This window comes from Pseudonaja textilis, chromosome 8, assembly GCF_049901715.1.
Source record: "Pseudonaja textilis isolate UNSWEBS1 chromosome 8, rPseTex1.2, whole genome shotgun sequence".
Lineage (NCBI taxonomy): Eukaryota > Metazoa > Chordata > Lepidosauria > Squamata > Elapidae > Pseudonaja > Pseudonaja textilis.
This window is the reverse complement of record NC_141997.1, coordinates 7,095,138-7,120,859: the sequence shown is the minus strand read 5'-3', so window position 1 is coordinate 7,120,859 and position 25,722 is coordinate 7,095,138. Positions and strand designations below refer to the sequence as shown.

General features: G+C 40.2%; 1 protein-coding gene across 1 annotated transcript in view; it reads left to right on the top strand.

Moving 5' to 3' along the window:
• Positions 1-7,156: 7,156 nt before the first annotated feature.
• Positions 7,157-25,722, top strand: part of PHEX (phosphate regulating endopeptidase X-linked) — a 150,114-nt gene continuing 131,548 nt past the window's right edge. The window contains exons 1-3 of the mRNA XM_026714276.2: positions 7,157-7,836; positions 13,192-13,260; positions 18,486-18,647. Coding sequence (XP_026570061.1) covers positions 7,713-7,836; positions 13,192-13,260; positions 18,486-18,647 — 355 coding nt within the window. The 5' untranslated portion in view covers positions 7,157-7,712. The remainder of the gene's footprint in view (positions 7,837-13,191; positions 13,261-18,485; positions 18,648-25,722) is intronic.

Sequence of the window (25,722 nt, the reverse complement as noted above, 5' to 3'; positions counted from 1 at the left end):
AGCAAAGTAAGAAATAGAAACAGAAACCACATATAGAGATCCCTCCAAGCCTCCCCCCTCTCACCAGTATGATAGCATCCCTGTCTATGGGGCCTGACGTGCCACCCCCCTAGAAAAATGGAAAGTTCACCTGAAGGAAATAGAAATAGGGAAGGGGAGACAACAAAATATACAATCAGGCTTGTCAGGGTACAAGTGATGTAAACATTCATTTTAAAGTATGTACATGTTTCTTGTGAAGCCATTCGTTCTGGGAAAAAGGGAGGTGTTTCCATGCCAACAGGTACTAGGTGGCCCCATGGAATTTCCTAGAGTCCAAGATTGCCTGAACTTCAAAATGTTCACTTTTGACTATAATAGGTGGTGGAGCAGAGGAAGGAGTGGGACGGAGGTTAAAGGTGATTTCAGGCTATAGCAGACTACAATGAAAAACAATAGACTTGACTTCCAGTTTGAGTTCCTTCGCCGACAGACCAAAACCACGATCGTGCGTGGTTTTGATCCGTGCTCACTGCTGGAGCACCCTGGCTGGTTTCGGGGCTAAGCCACCCCGTAGAGGTAGTGAAGGGTGGGGAGACTGCCAGCAGGGTTGAGGAGAGCCGCATCTCCTCAGCTGGCCATTACTCCCTTTCCCGAAGGCAGTTGCAGCAGTGGTCAGAAATGACCACCTCAAAGAAGAACTCGACCAGAAAAGAATGTGCAGGAGGAAGATAAGAAGAGAAAGTTTTGGTTGACCGGGTTAAACTGCAAAAGCAACAACGTAAGGTACCTTGGAGTTTAAACATTAAAAAAAAAAACATTGTTCCCAAAGATGATTTTGAAGCAGCGAAGGAGAGAGGGAAGGGAAAGGATTTGGGTTTTTTTTTCTTCCCTTCTCTTTACTGACAGCTAAGAGACTTAAGCAAGAAATTGAAAAAAAAAAAACCACTTTGACATCAATAGGCATTTAAGCTGAAAATAAAATGTCAAAGGGATAATAAAGATTTCTGGATACTTAAAACCTTATAAAAGCAGGAAAGGAGAGAAAAAGAATAAAAGGGCAGGATCTGGAAAAATTGAGGAGACTGCCTGGAACTAAAAGGAATTTACAGTGAAACCTCAACAAGACTCCTAAAAGATACATTTTAACTAAAATTTGGCAACAAAATAATAGAACCCCAGGAAGAGAAAGTGGAAAAAAGAAGCAAGAAGAAACAGCTTTGGATTATTTGGATTACTTGGTGATCTTTGGATTTTTGGTTATTGCATTTAAATGACTAAAATCAATCAGGTGGTCGTTTAAAAGTGTTTAAAATGGCACCACTTTTAGAAGAACTGAAAATGGAACTTAAAAAGTACAAAGAAGATGCACAAGAAGGGAGAGGTTCTTTTGGCTTCGCATTTCAATTCTTAGAAATGGAGATCTGGAACTGAGAAACAACAAGAAATGCTTGCAGAACAAGAAGATGGGACAAAGAAGAAGCCATCTTTAATGATCAAGTAATTTTATGTGGGAGGAAAAAGGAAAGGGGGGGAAAGAGAATGAAAAGTTTTAAGATTTGAAAAAACAGCCAAAAAAAGAATATGGAAAATAAATATAATATTAGAAAGCAACAGAAGGGGGGATTACAGAAGAGAGAATTAGAAGTAGAGAGACAAGGGGGTAAAAAGGGGAGGGAAAAGAAGAGGGAGAAGAAGGAAAGGAAAAGTTATAAACGACTGAAACAAGATATAGAGAAACAGGGAAAAGGTATAAGAATTGAAAGTGTAAGCCTGTTTAGAGATAATGGGTGAAAATTTAATTGTAAAAAGGATTCTGCAAAGGTACATAACAGTATTTTTATATTACAAATAGAAATAATTTTAGAAAATATGATTAAAATGATGGATAAAATATAATCTAGTGGAATATTTGTTAATAAATAAATGAAATAAAGTGAATGAGAGAATTAAATTAGGAAAGGATGGGAACATTTTAATTATTAATGATTTATAAAATATAAGTGAAGAGAAATATGGGGAAAAAAGAATTAATTATGGAAAGTTTATAAGTGTTCCCAAGGAAGTATGATATTTAATTGAAAAGAAATGTTAAAGATGTTTAAGATTTTAATGAATACTAATGATAGAACTGAATTGGAATGGAATGAGTGATATATATCATAAGCCTGATGATGGCAGATGAGATTCTGCCGAAACGTTGCTACAACTTTAAAAGCACAACTACAATGACGTGGGAAAATACCCGAACAAAGCTGAATGCCATACATGTGAGTACCCGCGAAACTTAAGAAAATATATATATATGTATATATACATATATATATATACTTTCTTTAGGAATATAGTGTGTATTTTAGAATGTATCAAGCAGAATTCGATTGGAAGTTATGTATTACACTGAATGTCATAATGTTAAAGGTATACATTGAAGCTTAAATAAGAGTTGAATGGATAAAATTAAAAGATTTAAAGGTGTTATACTCCAGTTAGTAACCACAGGGGAAAATTTGATTAATGAGAAAAGATAATATGAAATTGCAACAGGACAGACAAAAGTATAAAGATAATGATTTGAATTGAGATGAGATAATCAAAATAAAGTTGAGAAAATTAAAAGAGGGGAAAATCTATGTAGAAAATGTAAAACAGTAGTAAGATATGGAATAGAACACAAAAATGAGCATGAAATTGAGTTTGCATCTGTATGAAGAAGTGATAACCCGGGACCATGCTATTTTTGAAAAAAGATGTTTTATTTATATTATGGTTTTTTTTTGTGAAAACCCAAATAAAATTTTCAAAAAAAAAAGAAAAACAGTAGACTTGCCATAAAGATTTAAGATGTTGCAATTCCACCAAGACAGGGTTAATAATGCAGATGATGGGAAAAGGGCCAATGTACTTAGGACCTAAGTTTTTGGATGGTTGCAAGGATTTCAGAAATCTGGTGGAGAGATAGACCTTGTCGCCCACCCTGTAAGGCTTAGGTTCGATTCTTTTCATCTTGAGCCTTAAAGGCAGCTCTGGCTTCGTCCAGTGCAGGGGTGTCAAACTCGAGGCCTGTGGGCTGGATCTGGCCCATGGGCTGCTTAAATCCAGCCCACAGGGCCGGCCTGGAAATATCAAGGGACCGACCTGCAGTGCCTCTGGTGGCTAAAGAGGGCCATGTGATGGGGGCCTTGCACCTTATTTTCACTCTCCATGGCCTCCTGCAGCACTCTGTTGGCTGAAAAAAGGCCCGAAAATTTTCCTCAGGGTTTTGAGAGCTACAGTATATTACAGAAGTGAGTACACCCCCTCACGTTTTGTAAATATTTAAGTATATCTTTTCATGTGACAACACTGAAGAAATGGCACTTGGTTACAATGTAAAGTAGTGAGTATCAGCTTGTATGACAGTGTAAACGTGCTGTCCCCTCAACACAACACACAGCCATTAATGTCTAAACTACTGGCAACAAAAGTGAGTACGCCCCTCTCTTTTGTGTCCAGTTGCTTTCTCATGTTGTTGGCGCACAATCTGCCGTTGATTTTTATGGCTACTCAGAGTTGGTTGGGGATGTCATGGTAGGCGGTTACCTGGGCAATTTGCTTGTCCAGGCTTGTTCTGAAAAAAACACTAAGAGCCACTCTGGTAAAGGAGGTAGCTTCCCAATGACTCTTGAATTCATGGATGTGTTCCTTGAAGGGTCGCCCCCTCTGCCTTAGGTTTCTGAGCTCATCTTCCACATACGGGTCATCCTTTGCCTCCTCAAATCTGGCCTCTAGCAGTCGTAGGAAGTCATCTACATCCTGCAGTTGGGAGGGGCTCTTCTTTTGTGGAAGGCTGCTAGCCATTCCCTTGCCTCTCTCTCTCTAGCCCCTGGGTGACGGTATTCACCATGGCTCTGGGGGATGGGTAGAGGTGTCCATAGCATTCTAAGTGGATGTCAGCCGAATCAAGGAACAGAGATAGCTGGTCGGAGTCCTCATAAAATTTTCCCCTTAAGCGGGGCGGTTGTTCAACACTGCTCCTTCCTCCTCCTGTTGGTCACTGAAAGCCTACACTTGATGTGGCTGGCCACCTTTCATGGCCCTAGTTTGGGGAGTGGGAGGGGGTTGTCTGCCCTGGGCGGTCTGCCTGCTGTGTGGGAGAGACACTGATTGCAATCTTGGGCTCCTCCTGATGGCTGGATAAGGGGGGCTGCATTCCCTTCTGTGTCTTCTCAATTCAAAAGGATCAGCTGCACCTCCCCTCTCCTTTGGGCAGCATGAGGGTCCCTCCTCACAAATAGTGGCACAGTCAAATTCCTCCCTCAGCTGCTCTGTGGAACTCCCCAGGGTTTCCACCCGGGTCTTTGGGAGCCTGACCTGTGCCCAATCCCACATCCAATCCACTCTTCACAGTTCCCTCAGAGCCCTTCCCCCCTTCGGCTGGGTATTGGGGGGGGGGCGGAATTCAAGCTCAGCTGCTTTAGGGATTTTTTTCCACCAATACTCATTCCTTCTTGCTTCGGTCACTGGGGCAGACATCTCAGCTTTGATGTCTGGGGAGGGCTGCACTCCTATTGCAGTTAGGCTGTTGGGTCCTGGAATTTCCTGGTTGGGGGAAAGCTCTGTCATGGCTCTGTCGGAGTCTGGTTGGGAGAAAGCTCTATGTCATGCCCCTGTCAGAGTCTGAATCTGAGGAGGAAGATGAACAGCTGACAGGGAGTGGGAATGTGGCTCCGTTGGCTGTGGAGGAAACTGGGGAAGAGCAAAGTCTGGCTGGGCAGAGCAGGGGAGAGGTAGAACAAAGGAGAGGGAGTTCAGAAGAAGACCCAGGCCCACCCCCACTTTATCCTAGGGCTCACAGGGAGGAACGGAGAAGAGAGCAACATGGGTTGCATGGCTTACAGGGGAAGAAAGGGCCCTGATTCCCTTCATTAGCCACACCTGGGAAGAAAGATTAAAAGAGATGCATGCTGAGTGTGGCATCTGCTGGGAGCAAACATGAGTTTATCTTGTGTTGACTTTGGTTATCTATGTTCCTGGTGTCCTCCCAACTGTGTTCAGTTATTGCCCTGCCTTCACGTCTGGAATTCTTGCTCCTGCCCTGCCGTTATTACCCCATTTTGCCTTGATTGGACTTATAGCTACAGTTTTTTGTTCACCACACTTTGGACTTGATTCTCTGCAGCCAAAAGCTGTTCCTGGGAGAGCTTTTCTCCAGCCAGAAGGTAACCAGGACATTGGGGGCAAAATTGGAGCTAATAAAGGAACTCCTACGGATTATCTGACTGTGTTGCCTTGTGCCACGCACCGGGTCATCACAGCTCTGCCTCCTTTTCGGTCTCTTGGAGCAGGCTTTCTTCGGATAATTCACCCACTGCCATAGTTGCCTGAGTTTCTCTCCATGCACCCCAGATGTCAGGGAGCGATTGGAGAGGCCGGGACCCAGGAATCCCAGTAATTTTGATTCATTTAAAAGGAAGAACCGACTGGCTATCAGGGTTCTGATGGATGCTCTAATTAATTCATGAGCCTCGAGTCAAGTTTCTAAAGAAATCCAATTATTAGGAGCAACATGTCAGCACTTTTCCCAAGTGCAGTTGCTCTGCCCTACATAATTTACTGTTCACCTATGACCCTGTTTCCTCCATCCTCCCAGTGTGTGTCATAAATAACATTCTCCAATGAAGCACTTTCGTGGGAAAACATGCCTCTCCGGCTAGGCTTGGTAACTTGAGACATAATCTGGAAAAATGTATGTGTGGAATGTGCTGATCATAGCAACGAACTGCTCCATCAAATCTCCCCCCGTCCTTCTTATGGCAACTTGAGAGCAATCCAGGAATGCTTTATGATCAGATTGCAGAGGAGAGGTGTCATATAAGCATGCCCATTATTACCTATATTGCTATATTATGGACAAGGTGAAGCTTCCCAGTGGTCCCATGTAGAGGATTGCAATAATAAAGCCATGAGAGTGACATGTGTATTTTGTGATATCCAATGGATGGACAGACACACACCACACACACATAACCCTTAGGAAACACAATATATACCATAATGTGAAGTGGCAGCAAAAAGATGGATTTTTGGTCCAAACAAATAACAGTAGACAATGGCTGTGCCTTGCCCTCAGAGAAAGTTCATCTTTCACTTATACTTTTTAGCTCCAGCACTTGAATTTTCAGAAGACATGGGGGAAAAAGCCATTTTATCATGAGCAACTGGCAGAATTACAATAAATGTAAAGTAAATTTGCAATAAATGCAAGAAAGAAACAGAGCAGAAAGGCAAAATGATAGTAATTTTTGCAAATAGAATAAAGCTGATATGAAATCCAAGGTCATTTTAGCAGATGAGACAGCAAAGCAATTTGCTTGACAGCAATAAATGCTTTAAAAAGAACCTCCCCTTTCCCCTATATTTTCCCTTACTAATACGTTGCTAAAAGCTCTAAGCCCAAAGGATGGTAGCACTGGATTTTGGCATAAGCAGGTTTTTACTTTGAATTCCTTTCAATGTCAAGCTTCAGCCTTGAGATAGATAAGGTTTGTGTACTTGGTTTTTAAAAATTTAAATCCATATATTTCCTCTGAAGTACTCAAGCCAGTTAAGAATAAACCATATTTTGCCCCGCAATAACTAGTAGAAGTTGATACAAGGAATCAACATCAATACACTGTAGAAAATAACTTCAAATGACATCAGATTGTAATAATCTCACAATATAGTTGCTATAGCAATCAAATTAGCTGATGCTTAGAATCCAATCTATATTTTAAGCATAAAACAATTATTAGAAAGAAAGTGACTTTTTTGTTTTCGGTCTGTCATTTTTAAGTTTTAATCAAGTTTCTTTGAATCTCTTCTAAATGAATTATTTCCAGCTTTAACATTTGAAAGTGCAAACGCTACATTTGTAGGAGATCAGCTTTCAACATAATTATTTAATATATTTTGTCTTTCGTGTCTTCATAAAAGCACTTTATTACAGCTTTATTCTTGCACAATGTTTGCATAGAACCTTCAGAAACTCCACAGGCATTGAAAAGTAACTTGTTTGGGTTTTTTGCCTTAAAAAAATCCCATCTGTAGGTTGTTTTAATAACAAGTTTGCCTTCCACATAAACATGACTCTGATCTTTGGCACTTGGTGTCATAAACACATCTCCTAAAATAAAAACAATGTAAGTCATCCCTTGGAGCTTTAAAAGGAGTTGTAGTTGGAGAAGATTTATTCTGTAAAGGAAAATGATGCAGCAGCTAGAATGAAAATGAATGAAATTCAGAAGAAAATCACATTGCTTAACAATTTTTTAAAATCAATCTAACGTTTGCAAAGTTTTATCAAATCTAGTTTTTGATTGGAAAACATTATTCTATAAATTTGAATGGTGAAATCATACATTGGGGCAATACTGATTTTTTTTTTGCCTTGCCCTGCTGACAAAAATTGCCCTGCTTGCAACGAACAAGAGCTACAAATAAAATTGTCACCATGTGCCTTTCGAAGCTGATCAAAGAAGAAATTTAATACTGCATTTTTCTCCCCCCTATCCACTCCCATTTTTGGAAAGAGTTAAAGATTTGGAAATGAGTTTGGACAGCAGTGTTAGTTGCGGAAATATTCAATGTTAAAAGAGATTTGAAGAAGGGATTCATGGATGGGACTTCTCTATAAATCAACAGTAACAAACAGCAGAAGAACGAAAAACAGGGACTTTTTTTTTTTCAGGGAATTGTGAAAATCTATCCTGATGGAAGGAGAGACAACAGGGAGGTCAGTTCCAGCCAACAAGAGAGCTACCAGCAAACTTCTCAAACTGTCCCTTGCTGTGTTTGTGAGTAGCACGATTGTGCTTGGTATTGCCCTTTTTCTGGGTAAGTTTCAATCTGTTGCACTAGCATAAATGCAATTTTGCAAAAGTTTGTCTGCAGTAGTATAGCCATTTCACCTTAGGTTACTCTTCTAATCACATCGTAAGGTTCTCTAATTGGAAGAATTACTGTAGTTTTACTAGTGGGAATTCTGTTTCCAGGTTAAAGACTGCATTTGAGGCTTGAAAGGTCTTGAAATGTATTTTTCTTCTCTAGGATTCTACAGCAGTTGCAATTTAGTATTTGGTTAATGGCTCTTATTATTTGTTTGAACAAGTCCTGGGATTATTCATTTATTTCTTTTTTGCTACTCACATTTTAACTAAGAAGCAACCAAGGTCTACAAACACCAATGTATTTTATCAAGTTACAGTTTAAAACCTTGAATAAATTCTGAATAACAAACCATAGCAATATTAATCATAATGTCATTATCCAGCATTATAAATAGATAACAATATTACATGAAAAAGGAGGAAATATTTTTGTTAAAAAAGAGTGAGGGTTACTTTGGAATTAAAAAAAAACAAACTATTGTTTATTTTAACTACCAACAATTAACATGGATTTTATATAAAAATAAATTATGTCTTTCAAAGCTTGAAATTAATGCATAATCTCAATGGATCTATTGAGGATTCTTATTCCATTTGATTTCAGTTAAACTGTATTGTGTACATCAAAGAAATAAACTTAGGTGTGCATCATAATATTCTGTACATTTTGACTATGCATTCTTATCTATACTTTTGAAGTGTTAAAACTAAAGATTACCAAATGAATAATTAAATCTTTATTAAGGGGGGAGGGGAATAGAGTTTCTCTCTTGTTCAGTTCTGCTGAAACTAAAGTAGCTGAAAGATGACTTCCTCCCAAACATTTAGTTGTGGTTTGGCATAATATATGCTGACATATATAAATGGGGTTCATTGTCAATGTCCATTTACCACATGAGCTCCACAGAGAAATTGCAAGGCAGCCTTCCCCTATCAGATGCCCCCTAGATGTCTTGTGGTTTTGGCTAGTCACAACTCTTAAATGTTAAAAATTTGATCAAATTTATAGCATGGAAATTCCATATGACTGTACTTATTAAAACAAGATGCTTATTGCAAAATCTGTTTTATTTAGGAAATGGTATTTAATTAATTTAGAGAATTTATATGGCTACTCATTTTCAATTATTCTAAATGGCTTACAAAAAAACCCCACCTCAATATTAAAAGAGTAAAAGCAATAACCCTCTCCCTCCTGATGACAAAAAGCAATATACACTTGATGGGTTCCATCCCATTCTGGGTTCCCCAAGCCAGTTGGCAAAACCAGGTTTTCAGGTCTTTCTGGAAGAGTATCAAAGTGGGGGCCAGTCTAATCTCTGTGGGGATGATGTTCCACAGGGAGGGAGCTACCATGGAGAAGACCCTGGAAAGAGACAATCCTTTAAATACCTTGGTCCCAAGCTGTGTAGGGCTTTAATGGTGACAACTAACATCTTGAATTGCATCAGGAAACAAATTGGAAGACAATGCAGTTCACATGTGAGAGGTGAATCATGTGCACACCTGGGTCTGCACAGAACCATGCCAGCTGTTACATTTTGAACCAACTAGAGTTTCTGGATGCTTTTCAAGGGGAGTCCCACGTAGAGCATGTTGCAATAATTAAGAAGGGAAGTGACCAGAGTATGAGTGACTGTGAGCAAGGATTGTTGGTCTAGGAAAGGGCATAACTGGCACACAACCTGAATCTTAAGGTACCCCACAAAGTAGGGGGGAAGGGCTAGACCTCTTGCTTCCTATCAACACCAACTGAGAATGGCCAGAGAGGAAGGAAGTGAACCAGGACAACACAGAGCCCCTGCCACTCCCAACGCTTGAAATTGCTCCAGAAGGATACCATGGTTGATGGTACCAAAGGTTGACAAAGGATCAAGTAAAACAAGGATGGATGCACCACCCTCAACTTGCCCATGTCAGGGATCATCAAAAAGCATGATCAATGCCATTTCCATTCCATATTGAGACCTGCATCCTGACTAGAAAAGGTCTAGATCAGGAGTGTCAAGCTCACGTCTTCATGGTGGTGTCACATGACATACCATGACTTTTCCCCCCTTCGCTAAACCAGGCATGGGCGTGGGCAGCGTATGACACATTGAACCTACGGGCCCTGAGTTTGACAGTGCCAAACTAGATCAGGGGTGTCAAACTCAAGGCCTTGCGGCCTTATCTGGCCTGCAGGTTGCTTAGATCTGGCCCGCAGGGCCGTCATGGAAACAGCAAAGGACTGGCCTGCGATGCCTTTGCCAGTGAAAACAGAGCTCAGGAGGATCCCAAGCTCCGTTTTTGCTGGCAGGAGGTGGCAGGAGGCCATCGCAGCCAAAAATAGAGCTCCCAAGGCTGCGGGCAGTCCTCCCAAACTCCATTTTCACCGGCAGAGGGTTGCAGAAGACCACAGCAACTGAAAACAGAGCTCCAGAGCCTGTTTCCTCTGGTAGAGCGCTCAGATTACCACAAGCTGGCCAAGTGATTTCAAGCTGGCCACACCTACCCTGGCCACGCCCCCCTAGTCTGCCTCAAACACAACCTTGATGTGGCCCTCAATAAAACTGATTTTGACACTCCTGGTCTAGATAATCCATTTCATCCAAGAAACTCTGGTGTGATCATGCAACCACTTTCTCAATAACTTTGCTCAAAAGGGAGAATTGGAGACAGATCAAAAATTATCCAACAGGGTGAAATCTAGCAATAGGTTCTTAAGAAGGGGGTGGATCACAGTCTTCTTAAAATTGCTGAGGCATAATCCCCTCACAAAAGGAAGCATTAATCACTGCCAGAACTCACCTACATGTCACCTCCCAAGAAGTTTTCACAAGCCAGGAGAGGCATGGCTCTAAAACATAGATGCTTGCATGCATGCTCTCTAGGATCCTGTCCACTTCCTCAGGAGCAGCAGGGTCAAAGCATTCCCAGATAACTGGGCAAGAACATGCTCTATGTGCCTTCACCGGACCAGCAACCATGCTGGAATCTAACTGAGAATGAAGACAAGTGATACTGTTTTCCCGAAAATCAGCAAATTCCTCAGCATGTTCCATCAGGTGGACCTCTGTGTCCTGCTTCCCCAGAAGGAGACAGCTCACCTTAAAAGAGAGTTACAAGAGAGACCTATGTTTGATTGAGTTGGTCCCTTGTCTTCTGCCAGTAGCACTCTAGATGTCTCTTCATTAATTTCATCCTTCTCAATTCCTCTGCATACCATGGGGACAACAAGGTCTATGGATTAGGAGAGGTCACACGGATGCAATTCTATCCAGAGCCTCAGTCACCTTCCTATTCCAAGCAGTGACTAAAAATTCAGCAGTACTCTGCAGCAGATCTGCGGGTTTAAAGCCACTTCTTTCTGAAACTTATCCAGTTCCATTAGTTGCCAGGGGTGCACCAACCTAATAGATCAGTGATGGTGAACCTTTTTGTTGTGGTGTGCCAAAAGCACATGTATGTGCCAGCACCCACAATGCAATGTGCCACAGATGCATGTGCGTGCAACACCCTCACCCCGCCCCCTTACCTGCACGGTGCATGTGCATACCTCCAGCTGATTTTTGGTCCGTTTGAGGCCATTTTCCCTCTGCAGTGTCAGGAGGCTGAACAATGGGCCTTCTGGAAATACTGTAAGTGCCCATGTTCAGCCTCCGGAGGCCCTCTGGAGCCCAGGGGAGGCTGTTTTTGCCCTTCCAGAGGCTCAAGGGAAGCCTCTGCAGCCTCAGGAGGCCAAAAACGGGCCATTTAGTCACTTACAGTATTTCTGGAAAAACGGGCCGAAAATCAGCTGGGAGGTGCACACATATGCAGTGCAGGTAAGTTTGGCTGGGGCTTGCGTGCCCGCACAAATGGCTCTGTGTGCCACCTGTGACACATGTGTCATAGGTTCGCCATCATGGTAATAGATCCTGCTTCTCTGAGGAGGGATACATCTCTGTTTTCCCAAATGAAACTCATTGACACCAGACTGTGATCTGACATGACAGGGGTACCAAAGACAAGCCCACCAATTCCAGGTCAGATAGGCACTGCTCCGATAAGAACACCAAATATGGTGTGTGTGACCTCTATTTCTAGTCATAGTAGGTATTGTTCCTACATTATCATAGAACTGTAGGACTGAGAAATTTGAATAGGGGATCTAGCTACTTAATAGGGCAAAATTCCTTCCTCATCAAGTTACTTTTTGGGAACTAAGTATAAATCAGTTTTCCCAAATGATTACTCCAAATGTAACATACCTGTTGGCTGAGGATCTGTTATCCAAGCACATTGTCATGACACACAGGCAAGAGGTAGAAATTTGCATTATGACAATATGTTACTTGTTTTGTCATTCCTTAATATTTTCCAAAAATATTTTTGTTATAAAATATTTTTACAGTTAGCCATTGTAGCAAGAAAGAGTAATCTTTTTATATGTGTCATGAAACTACTTCTTATGATTCCCAATCATGTGTTACACTAAAATATTTGGAAGAATACAGGATGAGGAAAGCAACTGTGAAACTATAGAAATGGGAAATTTTTTTAAAAAATCCAAAGCATTGACGATCTTGCAAAAGATGAAAGAGGTTCTTAAAGTTCTCCCCAAAAGATTTGTCAAACTGAAAAGGTTAAGCTCTTTACTCCCCTCTTCTTCCCCTTCATCCTGTTTACTCTTCCCTATGACGTTTTTGTTGACACAAATAGCACTTTTAGCATTTTAGAGCTTAGGCCCCAAACACTGAGTTTGGGGCATTTGGATTTGGGAAATCTCACAAAATGACCACTCTAATGCATATGATAGCTAGTGGAGACTAAGATTAACCTACCCCAATTTTTCAGTTCTATTTTTATCTACAGTTAACAAGAAAATTAAATACAACTGCTTCTGTTTCTTACTGGGATCTTAATTGTCCTCTTTTTTGTGGAAAAAGGATACAAATGACAAGTAAACATTTCAGTGCTGTGTTGATTAGAAAATTAATTTTGGACTGACTCCAGTATCACATAATAGTTGGATCAGGATGGAGATCAAGTTCAATACCCAATCAACTATAGATTTTCTGCCTCACCCTAACCTATCTCCCCATTTAGTAATAAAATAGTTCACAGGTACTGCTCCTGAGTCAAACTGGTGGGGTGAGTGAACAAGTGGTTGATAATATACAAAAATATATTCTGTTTTGAGGAAGCTATTGTATCAACAGATAGAAATCTTTTCCTTCTGTACCAGCATTACCACAATCACTCAACGAATGTCTTTAGATTCATGAAAAATATTTGTTGAGCCAAAGATGGCCACAATGTTGTTCTTTTCCTTTTGCAGTTAGTCAAGGACATCTCAGAATTCATGCAAAGCAACAATATTGCTTAACTCCTGAATGCATTGAAGTTGGTAAGTAGAGTATTACTTTCCTTTTAGTATAGATAAAGCATATTGGTAAAAAGAGATGTAAACTCTTTTTTATCCTTTTGGATCTCAGAAACCTGGAACAGATTGAAAACCTTTTTAACCATTAATAACTTAATTGTAATTACTATTTTTTTAAAACAGTAATTACTATTTAAAAAAATACTTTAAATTAAAAAAAATAGTTCTATTGATTGAGGGAGAGCCAGTTTAGAATAGTGGTTAAGGCAGCAGTCGCCAACCGGTTGGCCACGGCCCACTGGTGGGCCTTGAGAAAATTTTGGTGGGCCGCAGAGAAATCTCACCCCCAGAGCACCCCCACAAAGCAATTAATCCAGGCTGCACAGAAAAACAAGGCTGCTCAGCCCACATGGCCCGCAGGAACACTCCCTGCCCACTCATTCCTTACCCGGCAAACTTGTCTGCTAAGTTGCTATTTTTCCTTTTTCCAACCATCATCTGTTCTGCTGTGCTGGGAGATTTAGATTAGCTAGGAAGCAGGAAATGGTTGGATTTCTTGTTTTCTAGCTAAGCACAGCTGAACCTCCCTTAGGACAAGCAAATTCAGTGCAGACTCAAGGCAAGCAAATTTGAGAGACTGACCTAGCCAATGGCAGATAGAATGATTCTGTGAGCAACTCAATATGCCTGCTTTGCCTAATTTTGGGTAAAAGTTGCTTTTTTAATAAAAAAAAATCAATATTTACATACATGGTGTGTTGTGAGTTAATTTTGTGAGTTTGCTTGCAAGCAAATTTTATGTGACAGACTGAGCTAGCCAATGGCAGATAGGTAGATTTCTGAATGAATCTGTGATTCTGTGAGCAACTCAATCTGCCTGCCTGCTTTGCCTGATTTTGGGTAAAAGTTGCTCTTTTTTATAAAAAATTCAATATTTATATAAATATTTATAATATTTACATACAAGCCATGCCCAGCCAGTCACATGACCACCAAGCCACACCCACAAATTAGGCCAAGCCCACAGAACCACTTAGTGGTCCCTGGGATCTAAAATTATGAGTTTGGTGGTCCCTGAGGTCCAAAAGGTTGGTGACCCCTGGGTTAAGGCATCAGGCTGGAAAACAGGAGAGCTTGGGTTAGATTATTTCTCTTGTAGGAAGGAGGCAAGTGGTATTACAGGGCTATTCTTGGGGCCCTTAAAACTGCCTGCGCCACCACACTCTGCACCACCACTCTGCCTTCAAAACTCTTCAAGGGTACACCCATATGGAGCTCATTACAACAGCCCGGCTGTGAGCTGATTAGCACAGGGAATCTGAGCACAGGGAATCCTGATCCAGGAAAGGCCGCAACTGGTACATCACATGAAGTTGTACAAAGGCTCTCCTAGCCACAACTGCCACCTATTCCTCAAGCAGGAGTCACGAGTCCAGGAGAACCCTCAAGTTGTGAATCAGATTTGCTAGGGCAATGCCACCCCATCCAGAGTCAAAATTGACAAAATCTGAGATCCCCATATACTCAAAGCCATTTGGTCTTGTTCAGTCGAAGCCAGGCCCAAATGCCTGCAGGCACTGCCAGAAGATGGCCATAACATCACTTAGGTCACCAAGATTAGAGATATAGATCATATGGGTGTCATCGGCATACTGTTAGATACCTTAACCCTTGGTGATGGGTAATCTCACCCAGCAGTTTCATATAGACGTTGAAAAGGAGCGAAGAAAGTACACAAAATAGCAGCTGAGAGCTGGACCTCTCACATCCTATTAATACAGATTGGGACCAGCCACAAACAAAGGAGCCAAATCAATGCAGAACTATGCTGCCCATCCCCAGTTCCTGCAGCCAGCCAAAAAGGATACCATGGCTGATGGTATCGAAAGCCACTGAGAGGTCAAGGAGAGTAAGGATGGTTGCACTATCCCTATCTCGCTCTTGCCAGAGCTCATCAACAAGTGTAACCAATGCTGTTTCCATCTCATAACCAGATGAATCCTGACTGGGTCCAGACAGTGGTGGGATTCAGCCAGTTGGCACCAGTTTGGCAGAACCGATAGCTAATTTTTTGTTGAGTTCGGCAAACTGGTTATGATAAATCTGTGTTTTCTGAAACATATCTGGTTTTCATTCAACTTCCTTTCAGGCAGGGGAAACCCCCCCCCCCCAAAAAAAAAGTTCAAGAGCAGAGTGATGGAAACTAAACGGAGACAGAAGAAGAAGTGAGAGGAGACAGAAAAGGCTAGGAGAATTATTTAATTACTCACCTAACAGCTACTGCTGCAGCAGTTGTTTTCTTTCACCTCCCTAGCTATGCCTTTTCTCTCTGCCTTTCACCCTCCTACCTCATGTCTATATAGGAATGATAGAGGTGGCTCTGAAGGAGGAGGATGGGCTGAAGCCCATTCCTTAGCTAATCAGCCCCAAGGTTTTCAAGGATTAGGAGCTGCTGTGATGTCATGCTGACTGTCTGGAGGAGTGTAGAGTTAGAAGCGAATTCAGAGATCAACTAGATTCCATTCACACCCCTCATAGTGATTGAATAGCCATTCCTGCAAGATTTGCATAATCTGTCATTGTGTGTTGGGAATCCACCTCTCTTCTAACCTGGCTGTGTTGGATCTCGGAGTAAAAATGCCACTTGCAGGTTTGGGGGAACTGATGCTTTCTCCCGCCCCAGTCCCCCCTTTTCTTTGAAAAAAAAAATGGAAACAAAAAGTTTGAAGAATGATTTTTCTGTCACCAAAAAGACAATTGCAAAGCATAAGGGTGGAGCTGGCACAGAATGGATGAATTCTACTTGACTGAATAACTTCTGTTATTTTTGTTGCGGAAAGCAGAAACTTTGAATCCAGCCTTCAGTTCACAAAGAAAGCTTGCTAGCCACATCAAACTAACTAAAGATAGGGGGATAGAATTAATTACATTTTTAGACAGGATTAAAATCCCATGGAAGCCAACATTTATGATTAATTACATTTGTTAAACAAGATTAAAAATCCAAGAAAGCCAGCACTTTAGATTCATTGCCAGTTTCCTTGGGGTTTTTTGTGCGATGCACCATGGGAGGATCAGCATAATTTTGCCTATTCCATTCCTGTTTTGATAGCCCCAGCTGCTTCTTTTGGGTACCCCTGGACAAGAGAACTGAAAGTTTATCGGTCACTTTCACAGCCATGTCCTTGCAGCATACCCTTGCTCCTCCAGCTTCACTTTATGACCTTATTCACCCATGTTCTGTTGGGCTATTTTTTTTTTCCAGAAAAGGCACAAGGGAGCAATTGCAAGACCATTGGGAGAAGCCCCTTGTCAGAGCTCCAACAAATCTTTTTATAGAGTATCTGTTTAGCTGACACCCCTTCTGTTTTGTGTTTTCTCCCTCCTTTCCCTTAGTGTTTGCCATCTGTTAAGCAACTTGACAGATCACTAAACCTTCCATTCAATCTGTCCCATCCTTTTTCATCCCCACTTTAGAGAGAGTGATTGTTGATTGTTTTCATACATACTGTGATGCTTGGTGACAGGAAAAGACATTAACTGCTCTCCTTAATTTCAGAAAGAATCTGGCTTTTTTGACTAACATTTTAAAAAACAGGCAGAAGCTTTACTGATGAAGTGAGATACAGCTCACAAAAAGCTTCTGCCTTTTAATAAAAAATTGTTAATTGGAAAAGGTGCTATCAAACTCATCATTTTTTGACACTATAGACTAACATGGCCTTGACACTAAAATAGTAAAAATAGTGTTGGTCATCAGCTTCATTGCTATAGTGCAGAGGTGGTATTCAGCAGGTTCTGACCAGTTCTGGAGAACTGGTAGCGGAAATTTTCAGTAGTTCGGAGAACCGGCAAATACCACCTCTGACTGGCCCCACCCCCATCTATTCTCTGCCTCCCGAGTCCCAGCTGATCGGCTGGGTCTTCTTTTGTTGCCCTGCACAGGAGAACGGAGCTGGAAAGCAGGTTAGTGGGGTGGGGAGGGAATGGGGATTTTACAGTATCCTTCCCCTGCCACACCCACCAAGCCACCCCCACAGAACAGGTAGTAAAAAAATTTGAATCCCACCACTGCTATAGTGGAATTGATTGACACTGGACCAATAAATTTTAAGTTGGTATACTTTCCTGTTAGTTCAAGTAGTAGTGAATAGGAGTTTAATTCAGCCATAAGGAAGAACCCAATGTCTCTGCACCAAATAGTTAAATGATAAAACTTGAATTTGGGACAAACTATATTAAATATATGCCATCATCATTCTGATACTGTTTAGTCTGCTATTCTCTATAACCTTAACACAGATAATAAGATTTGTACTGTCCGTGGTATGAGTCAAATATACATAAACATAGGTGAGGGCATCTGCCCCCCCCCGATGCTGAATTATGCCCATGCCCCATCCTTTCCCCTGCTGCCTGCTGTAAAGTAATACATCCCTCAAAAATAAGACTCAATATCATTTTTTTAATACTTAGGGCAGAGAACCAGTTGTTAAATTATTTGAATCCCACCACTGGGTCCAGATAATCTGTTTCATCCAGGACCTCTGCAGCTGCTAGGCAACCACCTTTTCTACAAACTTCCCTAAGAATGGAAGGTTGAAAACTGGACTAAAATTGTCCAGGCAGGTGGGATCCAATGATGATTTTTAAGGAAGGGGTAAACCAGGGCTTCCTTAAAAGCATCCTGAAATATCCCCTCCTCCAGAGATGTATTAATCACTTCCTGGAACTGCCCATTGCTCACCATCCTGGAGGCTTTCACAACCCAAGAGGGACAAGGATCTAACCAACAGGTTGCGGTGCTGACAGTATCACGGGCCCTGTGCGCCTAAATATTCTGAAGCTAAAGGAAGATGAAGAGAAGAGAGGTGGCAACCAAAAGATCCCTTGAGATTTTAGCAAGGTCAGTTTCAGTGACAGATTGTGAAAATCCAGATGCACCCAGAAAACGAGAGCCAAAATGTTAGTGAATAGCTCCAAATCCATAACTTGAAAATCAAGGAAAGTGAGATTGGGTAATACTTAAGAAATATTTCTTTCCTTTCATTTTCATTACTTTTGATATCGTAGCCTATCTGAACAAAGTCAGATGGCATAGTTAAATGGTGAGATTAATTATGTGGAAGTAAAGGGAATAAATAAAGCCAGAAAATAGTAATTATAAATCTGGAAGTGACTTGCATGCCTTGTATAGCAATTAATGTCATCAACTGATGATCCATGAAATTATATAACTTTTTTTCCAGCTGCCTCCATCAAAAGCAAGCTAAATATGTCTGTAGACCCATGTGATAACTTTTTCCGATTTGCCTGTGAAGGATGGTCACAAGATAATCCAATACCAGAAGATTATTCAAATTATGGAGTCTATTCTTGGCTGAGACATAATGTAGATCTAAAATTGAAAGGTAAGTGGATCCTTGCTGAAGGACTCTAGTTAACGAATTTGCTTCATATTGTTTTTTGTTGTCGTGATCATTTGTTTCTACTTGTTAAGAACAAACAATAGTGTATTGTTGCTGGTAAAATAATTTATTAAACTTGTATGCCACCTAAGTTCTAAATGACCCCAGGTGGCTACTGTTAATGTATAATTTTTGTTTTTGATTGATTATGTGTCAAATAGGTACCAACTCTTAGCAATCACACAAATTTTCTCGATGATCATCTATCTCTAACCTGGTCCTTCAGGTTTTTGTTCCAATGATGTACCCACTACCACTGTAATTGAATCTGTTTGCCTTGCTGTTAATCATCCCTTCCCCTCACCCTTCTCTCTACTTTTCTCAACATCAAAGCTTTCTTTACAGAGTTGGACCTTCTCATAATGTGTTCAGAGTAGGAAAATCTGTGCCAAGTCATTTCTACTCTGAAATGAACTCTGAGTTGTTTTGTTTGATGATGTGTTTGTTTTCTTGGCTATCTATGGCAATCTTAGGGGATTCTTCCAACCTCAGAGTTCAAAAGCATCAATACATTTCCTATCCTGCTTCTTCAAAATCCAACTTTTGCTTCAATAGTGTGTCACAGAGAATATAATTGCTAATTGCTTACACAGAAGTTCATTATGGCAGTTGAATACCTTTTCCAAGACTTTCATGGCTGTTCTACCAAGTACTAATCAGCAGGTTATTTCTTGATTCCTCATTCTTTTATGGTTGAATCATAAATCATTTTATATTTTTATCCATATGCTTTTCCTGGTAACAACTTCCCAGATTTATTAAGAGTTAGGTTTAATAAGTTATTATTTGTAGAAGGCCAAGGAATAGCCTTGAGGAACAGGAAAAAGCTGCTATCAAGGCAGCAGATAAAAGGGGCCTGAGCCCAGGGCAACAATATAAAATGAGTAAACATCTTACACAAGGCCTTCCCTAGTTCAAAGATAAAGGGAGGGAGGGAAGGCAGACTTTAGGAAAAAAAAATTGCGAGGCTGCACCTCACAAAAACAGGGAAAATGTACTTGGAAGACTGGCCCAACTCATCAGAAGGATTTTAAACTAAAATGGGGGTGGGGGGAGTTGAGCAATTTTTAGAATGTCTAGAACACAAAACCAATCATAAATCCCAAGAAAACAAATCAAACAATGAGGTAGGGAGTAATGTGAAAAAAAGAAAAACTCAAACAACAATTAGGAGATGCAGGAAACATATCCATGGACAAGCATAAATGTCTTAAATGCTTATATTCAAATGTTCACAGCTTGAGGAACAAACAAGGTGAACTAGAAGCAATAGTACATGAGGGTAGGTATTATATAGTTGCCATTACAGAAACCTGGTGGAATGAAACATGACTAGAATGTACTGATGGATGGATACAAATTGTTCAAAACAAACAGATCTACAAAAGGAGAAGGTGGAGCACTATTTGTAACAGATCACTACCTATCTACAGAAATGCACATGATCAAAGATAAAACCCTTCTAGAATATATATGGATCAATATAAAAGAAAAAAGAGTGACATTGCCATAGATGTATATTACAGGACACCCAACCAATCAGAAAAAAATAAATGAACTCTTTGCCAACCAGTTAAAAATGTATGTAGGAAGCATACCAGAATAGTAATGAGAGAATTTAACTATCTAGATATCAATTGGGAGACAAAATCTGCATCAGGTGGGAGATCAAACAGATTCCGAACCAACCTAGCCTAACCAACAACTTTGTTATCCAAAAGGTAAAGGAGGGAACTAGAAGTATGTCACAGTTTGAAGCAATCCAGTCAGCACACAAACAAATAATTCACCAGGATTCATTATATAGAAGAAACTTCTTTATACACAATAATATAAAACATGATGCATGTATACAATACTCATGCAGCTCTTGCAATGTGATAGAGAGAAGAAATAGCAAGCACAAGAACAAGCATTAGAACACTCAAGCAAAGAAAAAGTGAACTTTTTAATACATAAACAGTTAAGCTAAGACATGCCCAGGCTCCAAGCTGTCTCAGTCACCAAACAGATCATTGGCTGATCTGTTGCCATGCTTATTCCAGTTCATTAATGACCCAGGAAACTACACACCAATCAGTTTAACATCAAGATCTTGGAAAAGATAATAAAAAAACAGTTCTGTGAACATTAGAAATAAGTAAAGTTATAACTAGTAGTCAGCACGGGTTTGTTAAAAACAGATCATGCCAAACCAATCATATTTCATTATTTGATAAAGTGACTAAATAAGTAGACCAACGAAATGTTGTGTATGTAGTATACATAAATTTCAGTAAGGCATTTGACAAAGTAGACCACAACCTACTTCTTGGTAAGCTAGAAAAATATGGAATCAATAACATCAGCACCAGATTGATTAGTAGCTTGCTGACAAACTGTACTCAATGTACTTAATGGTACTAATCTAAATGGAGGGAAGTAAGCAGTGGGGCACTACAAGGTTCTGTCTTAGGCCCAGTACTCTTCAACATCTTCACAAATGATTTAGATGAGGGAATAGAAGGGGAACTCATCAAATCTGCAGATGACACCAAGCTGGCACGAAGAGCCAACACTCCAGAAGACAAGCTCAGGATCCAAAAAGACCTTGAAAAACTTGAACAATAGGCCTTATCCAACAAAATAAATTTTAATGTGGAGAAAAGCAAGTTTTACATTTAGACAGGAAAAATCAAAGGTATAAGTACAGATTTTGTGAGACCTGGCGCAAAAACAGTACCTGTGAGAGGGACCTTGGAGTCCTAGTGGATGATCACTTGAATATGAGCTAGCAGTGTTCATTTGTAGCTAAAAAGGCTAATACAGTGGGTTGTATAAACAGGCATAGAATCAAAATCACATGAAGTATTAGTACCACTTTATAAAGCCCTAGTAAGACCAAATCTGGAATATTACAAACAATTTTGGTCATCACACTACAAAAAGGTTATTGAGACTTTGAAAAAAGTTCAGAGAAGAGCAACTAAGATGATCAAAGACCTGGAGACTAAAACATATGAACAACAGTTGCAGGATTTGGGTTTGGCTAGTCCAGAGAAAAGAAGAATTAGGGGAGACTTGATAGCAGTATTCCAATATTTGAGGGGCTGCTACAAAGAAGAGCAGGTCTAATTATTCTACAAAGCCCAGATGGTTGTTAAACTAATTAAAGAGAGAAGCAAACTGGAATTAAGGAGAAACTTTCTAACAGTGAAGACAATTATCAATGAAATGGCTTGCCTTCAGAAGTTGTGGGTGCTTCATCACTGGAAGTTTAAAAAAAAAGACTGGACAGCCACTTGTTTGAGGTGATATAGGGCAGGGGTTTGCAACCTTAAACACTCAAAGAATCACTTGGACTCATTTCCCACAGAAAACAAAACACTGGGAGCCACAAAACCTGGATGGACTTGGCCAACTCAATGTCACTCACATAGTCACATGACCCCCCCAGCCACACCTACCCAGATTTTGCGGCTCCCTGTGTTTTCTATGGGAAAAAGGTATCTCCCTCTCTCCGTCTCCCTCCCCTCCCCTCCCTTCCTCTCATCTCTCTTTCTCTCTCTCATCTCTCTCTTTTTCTCTATTTCCCTCTCCCTCCCTCCCTCCTTCCCTCTCATCTTTCTCTTTCTCTCATTTTTTTCGCCCTCTCTCCCTCTCTATCATCCTCTCATCTTTCTCTTCTCTGATCTTTCTTTCCCTCTTTCTTCCTCTCCTCCTCTCTCTCATCTCTTTCTCTCTCTCATCTCTCTTTTCTCTATTTCCCCTCCCTCCCTCCCTCCTTCCTCTCATCTTTCTCTTTCTCATTTTTTCGCCTCTCCCTCTATCATCCTCTCATCTTTCTTTCTCTCTCTGATCTTTCTTTCCCCTCTTTCTTCCTCTTCCTCCCTCTCTCTCATCTTTCTTTCTCTCATTTCTCTTTCTCTTTTTCTCTCTATCTCCCTCTCTCTCTATCTCCCTCTCATCCCATACCCCGCAAGATCCACCCTTACCATTCTCTCCCAGCCCTCTTTCTGGTGACAACAGCAAATGTATCATGATGATGGAATTAATTATTAACCAATCCATTATCCTCCACTTAGAAACAAACAACCTACTCTCTAATAAACAATTTGGTTTCAGAAAAAAAAACTATCCTGTAATCTGCAACTCTTACACTGCAAAAACATATGGACTACACAACTCGATCAGGGCAAAGCAATAGACGCAATCTATATAGACTTCTGTAAAACCTTTGATTCAGCGGTACATGACAAACTGCTCCTAAAACTAAAATCTTATGGTATCTCTGGAAAACTGCATAACTGGATAGAAGCATTCCTGTCAAACAGACAACAAATGGTCAAAATTGGGAGCGTCCTATCAAATTTGTACCTGTCAACAGTGGTGTCCCCCAAGGCAGTGTTCTAGGACCAACTCTTTTCATACACTCCATATGTGACCTCTGTGATCATATCAAGAGCAACTGCATTCTCTTCGCTGATGATGTAAAGCTATTCAATACCACAGATAATACTGCTACCCTTTAAAAAGACCTTGACTATGTATCAGAATGGTCAAAGAAATGGCAACTTCAAATCTCAACAAATAAATGCTCTGTCTTCCATATTGGCAAAAAAACTCAATCAGAAAATAAAATACAAGCTGAATAGTCAAGACTTTGTTGATGATCCAAACACTGTCAAGGACCTTGGGGTACTCATCTCTAATGACCTAAGTGCTAGAGCCCACTGTAACTACATAGCCAAGAAGGTAGTAAGAGTTGTTAACCTAATCCTTATGTCGCTTGTTCTCTGGTAATAATCATACTACTAACTAGAGCATACAATACATTTGCTAGACCAATACTTGAATACAGTTCATCAGTCTGGAACCCGCATTACGTATCTGATATTAACACAGTTGAGAAAGTCCTGAAATATTTTACAAGAAGAGTTCTCCACTCCTCTACTCATTGCAGAATACCTTATGCCACCATACTTGAAATCCTAGACCTAAAAAACGTAGAACTAGGCCGCCTTCAGTCCAATCTAAATATAGTATATAAAATCATACATTGCAATGTCCTACCTGTCAGTGAATACTTCAGCTTCAGCCATAACAATACAAGAGTACACAATAGATACAAACTCAAGGTAAACCGCACCAAACTTGATTGTAGGAAATACGACTTCAGCAACAGAGTGGTCATTGTCTGGAATACTCTACCTGACTCTATGGTTTCTTCCCCAAACCCCCAAAACTTTAATCTTAGATTGTCTACTATTGACCTCACCTCTTTCCTAAGAGGTCTCTAGGGGGCGTGCATAAGCGCACCAATTGTGCCTACTGTCCCTGTCCTATTATTTCTTTTTATTTTTCTTATATGTATCCATTTCATGTATTCATAACTATGTTTATACTTATACCTGTTATCTTATAATTGCTTGACAAATAAATAAAATAAATAAATAAAGAATGCTGTTGCTGTGCAAAGGCAAGTGCAGGGGCACTTCGCTTCTGTACTAAAGCTCCGGCTATGCCATTGCCGCAACAGAGCAATGGCTCTTTTATCCCTCTGACAGGATGACAGGGAGCCACAGCAGAGGGCCCAAAGAGTCGCATGTGGCTCTGGGGCCGCAGGTTGCTGACCCTGGTATAGGATCTCCTGCTTGAACAGGAGGCTGGACTAGAAGACCTCCAAAGTCCCTTCCAGATTCTATTCTATTCTATTCTATTCTATTCTATTCTATTCTATTCTATTCTATTCTATTCTATTCTATTCTATTCTATTCTATTCTACTCTATTACCACAGCTTTACAAGAACAGTAGTATTGACCTACAGCATGTGGTGTTGGTTTTCTTGTTTATTTTGAAGGGATGATATCATCACTGTTGTTTTTGTGTTCTTGTTACGATGCTGGAATATTTTACTTGCGTTCTCCCACCCAGTATGAAATGTTGCCTTTGCCATTGTCACTAAAGTTATCATCAACCTCCAGCCTTTTTCTACATTACTGCTGGCTGCTAGCTTTAGTCAAATATCCAGGATAAACATCAGCACCTCTCCTGGAAATGCATAATTTTGGCATATTCTCTGTTTTTTTTTTATTCAGCCCTCCAAGGAACACACATTTCTATCATAATGAGGCAGGATCTTTTGTTTTTAATTGATAGCCAGACACCATTAGCTTTATTCCTTCTACCCTGCAAGGTATAGTTCACTCAACAGGATGTTAATATCAGATTTAAATTTAATATATACTTTAATTAATTAAGCTTTTCATTTTGTACTTTGTGCTTTAGTTATTTTCAGGTGCCTTGCATACCCATACACATAGGAAAACCAGACCTCAGCCAAAACTAAATCAAAATGGCATTACCATTTTGTGGTAAGGCTCATGGGATTAGCAGAGCCATTTGTGAAAGTAGTACAATCTTTAATGTGAAAATTTAGACCATATGGTGAAAGCTCAATATACTGTAAGGTTGTGAAACTCACTATTTTGAACAATGGAATTGAGATGAAGGGTACAATGGAGAATGAAACGATTAATATTTAATGTGAGTTGTTTAAATTTGACGATGGCAATTAGTTGGATTTTGAAGTTAAACAGGAGAATGGCCACAGCTTCTGTGACAATATCAGGCGGAAAACTTATTCTGTATTCCTGGAGTCTAGGTGTAGACTTAGTTGGAAAGTTATTCCAACACTCCAAGGATTTTCTGACTGTATCTATTAGACTTCTCCAACCAGGTATTCACTAGAGATGCTGGACTATGTCTCTTATAATTTCAAGTCAGCATAGCCAAGACTTGGCAAGGTGGACATTATGGAAGGCACTATATTTGGGAAGCCTCCTATATGAGTTTTATGGAAGATGATGAATCAACAAAAGGGAAAGGGAAGGAAAAGGAAAATTTAGGACAATGTACTACAGCTATATGTGTATTAGAGGAATGTACTTTTAGATCAAGAATCTAATCTTCTGATGCCAAATGTCCTAGAAAAAGGATCCATATTCGGAGTGAATAATTAATATTAACTGAGATAAT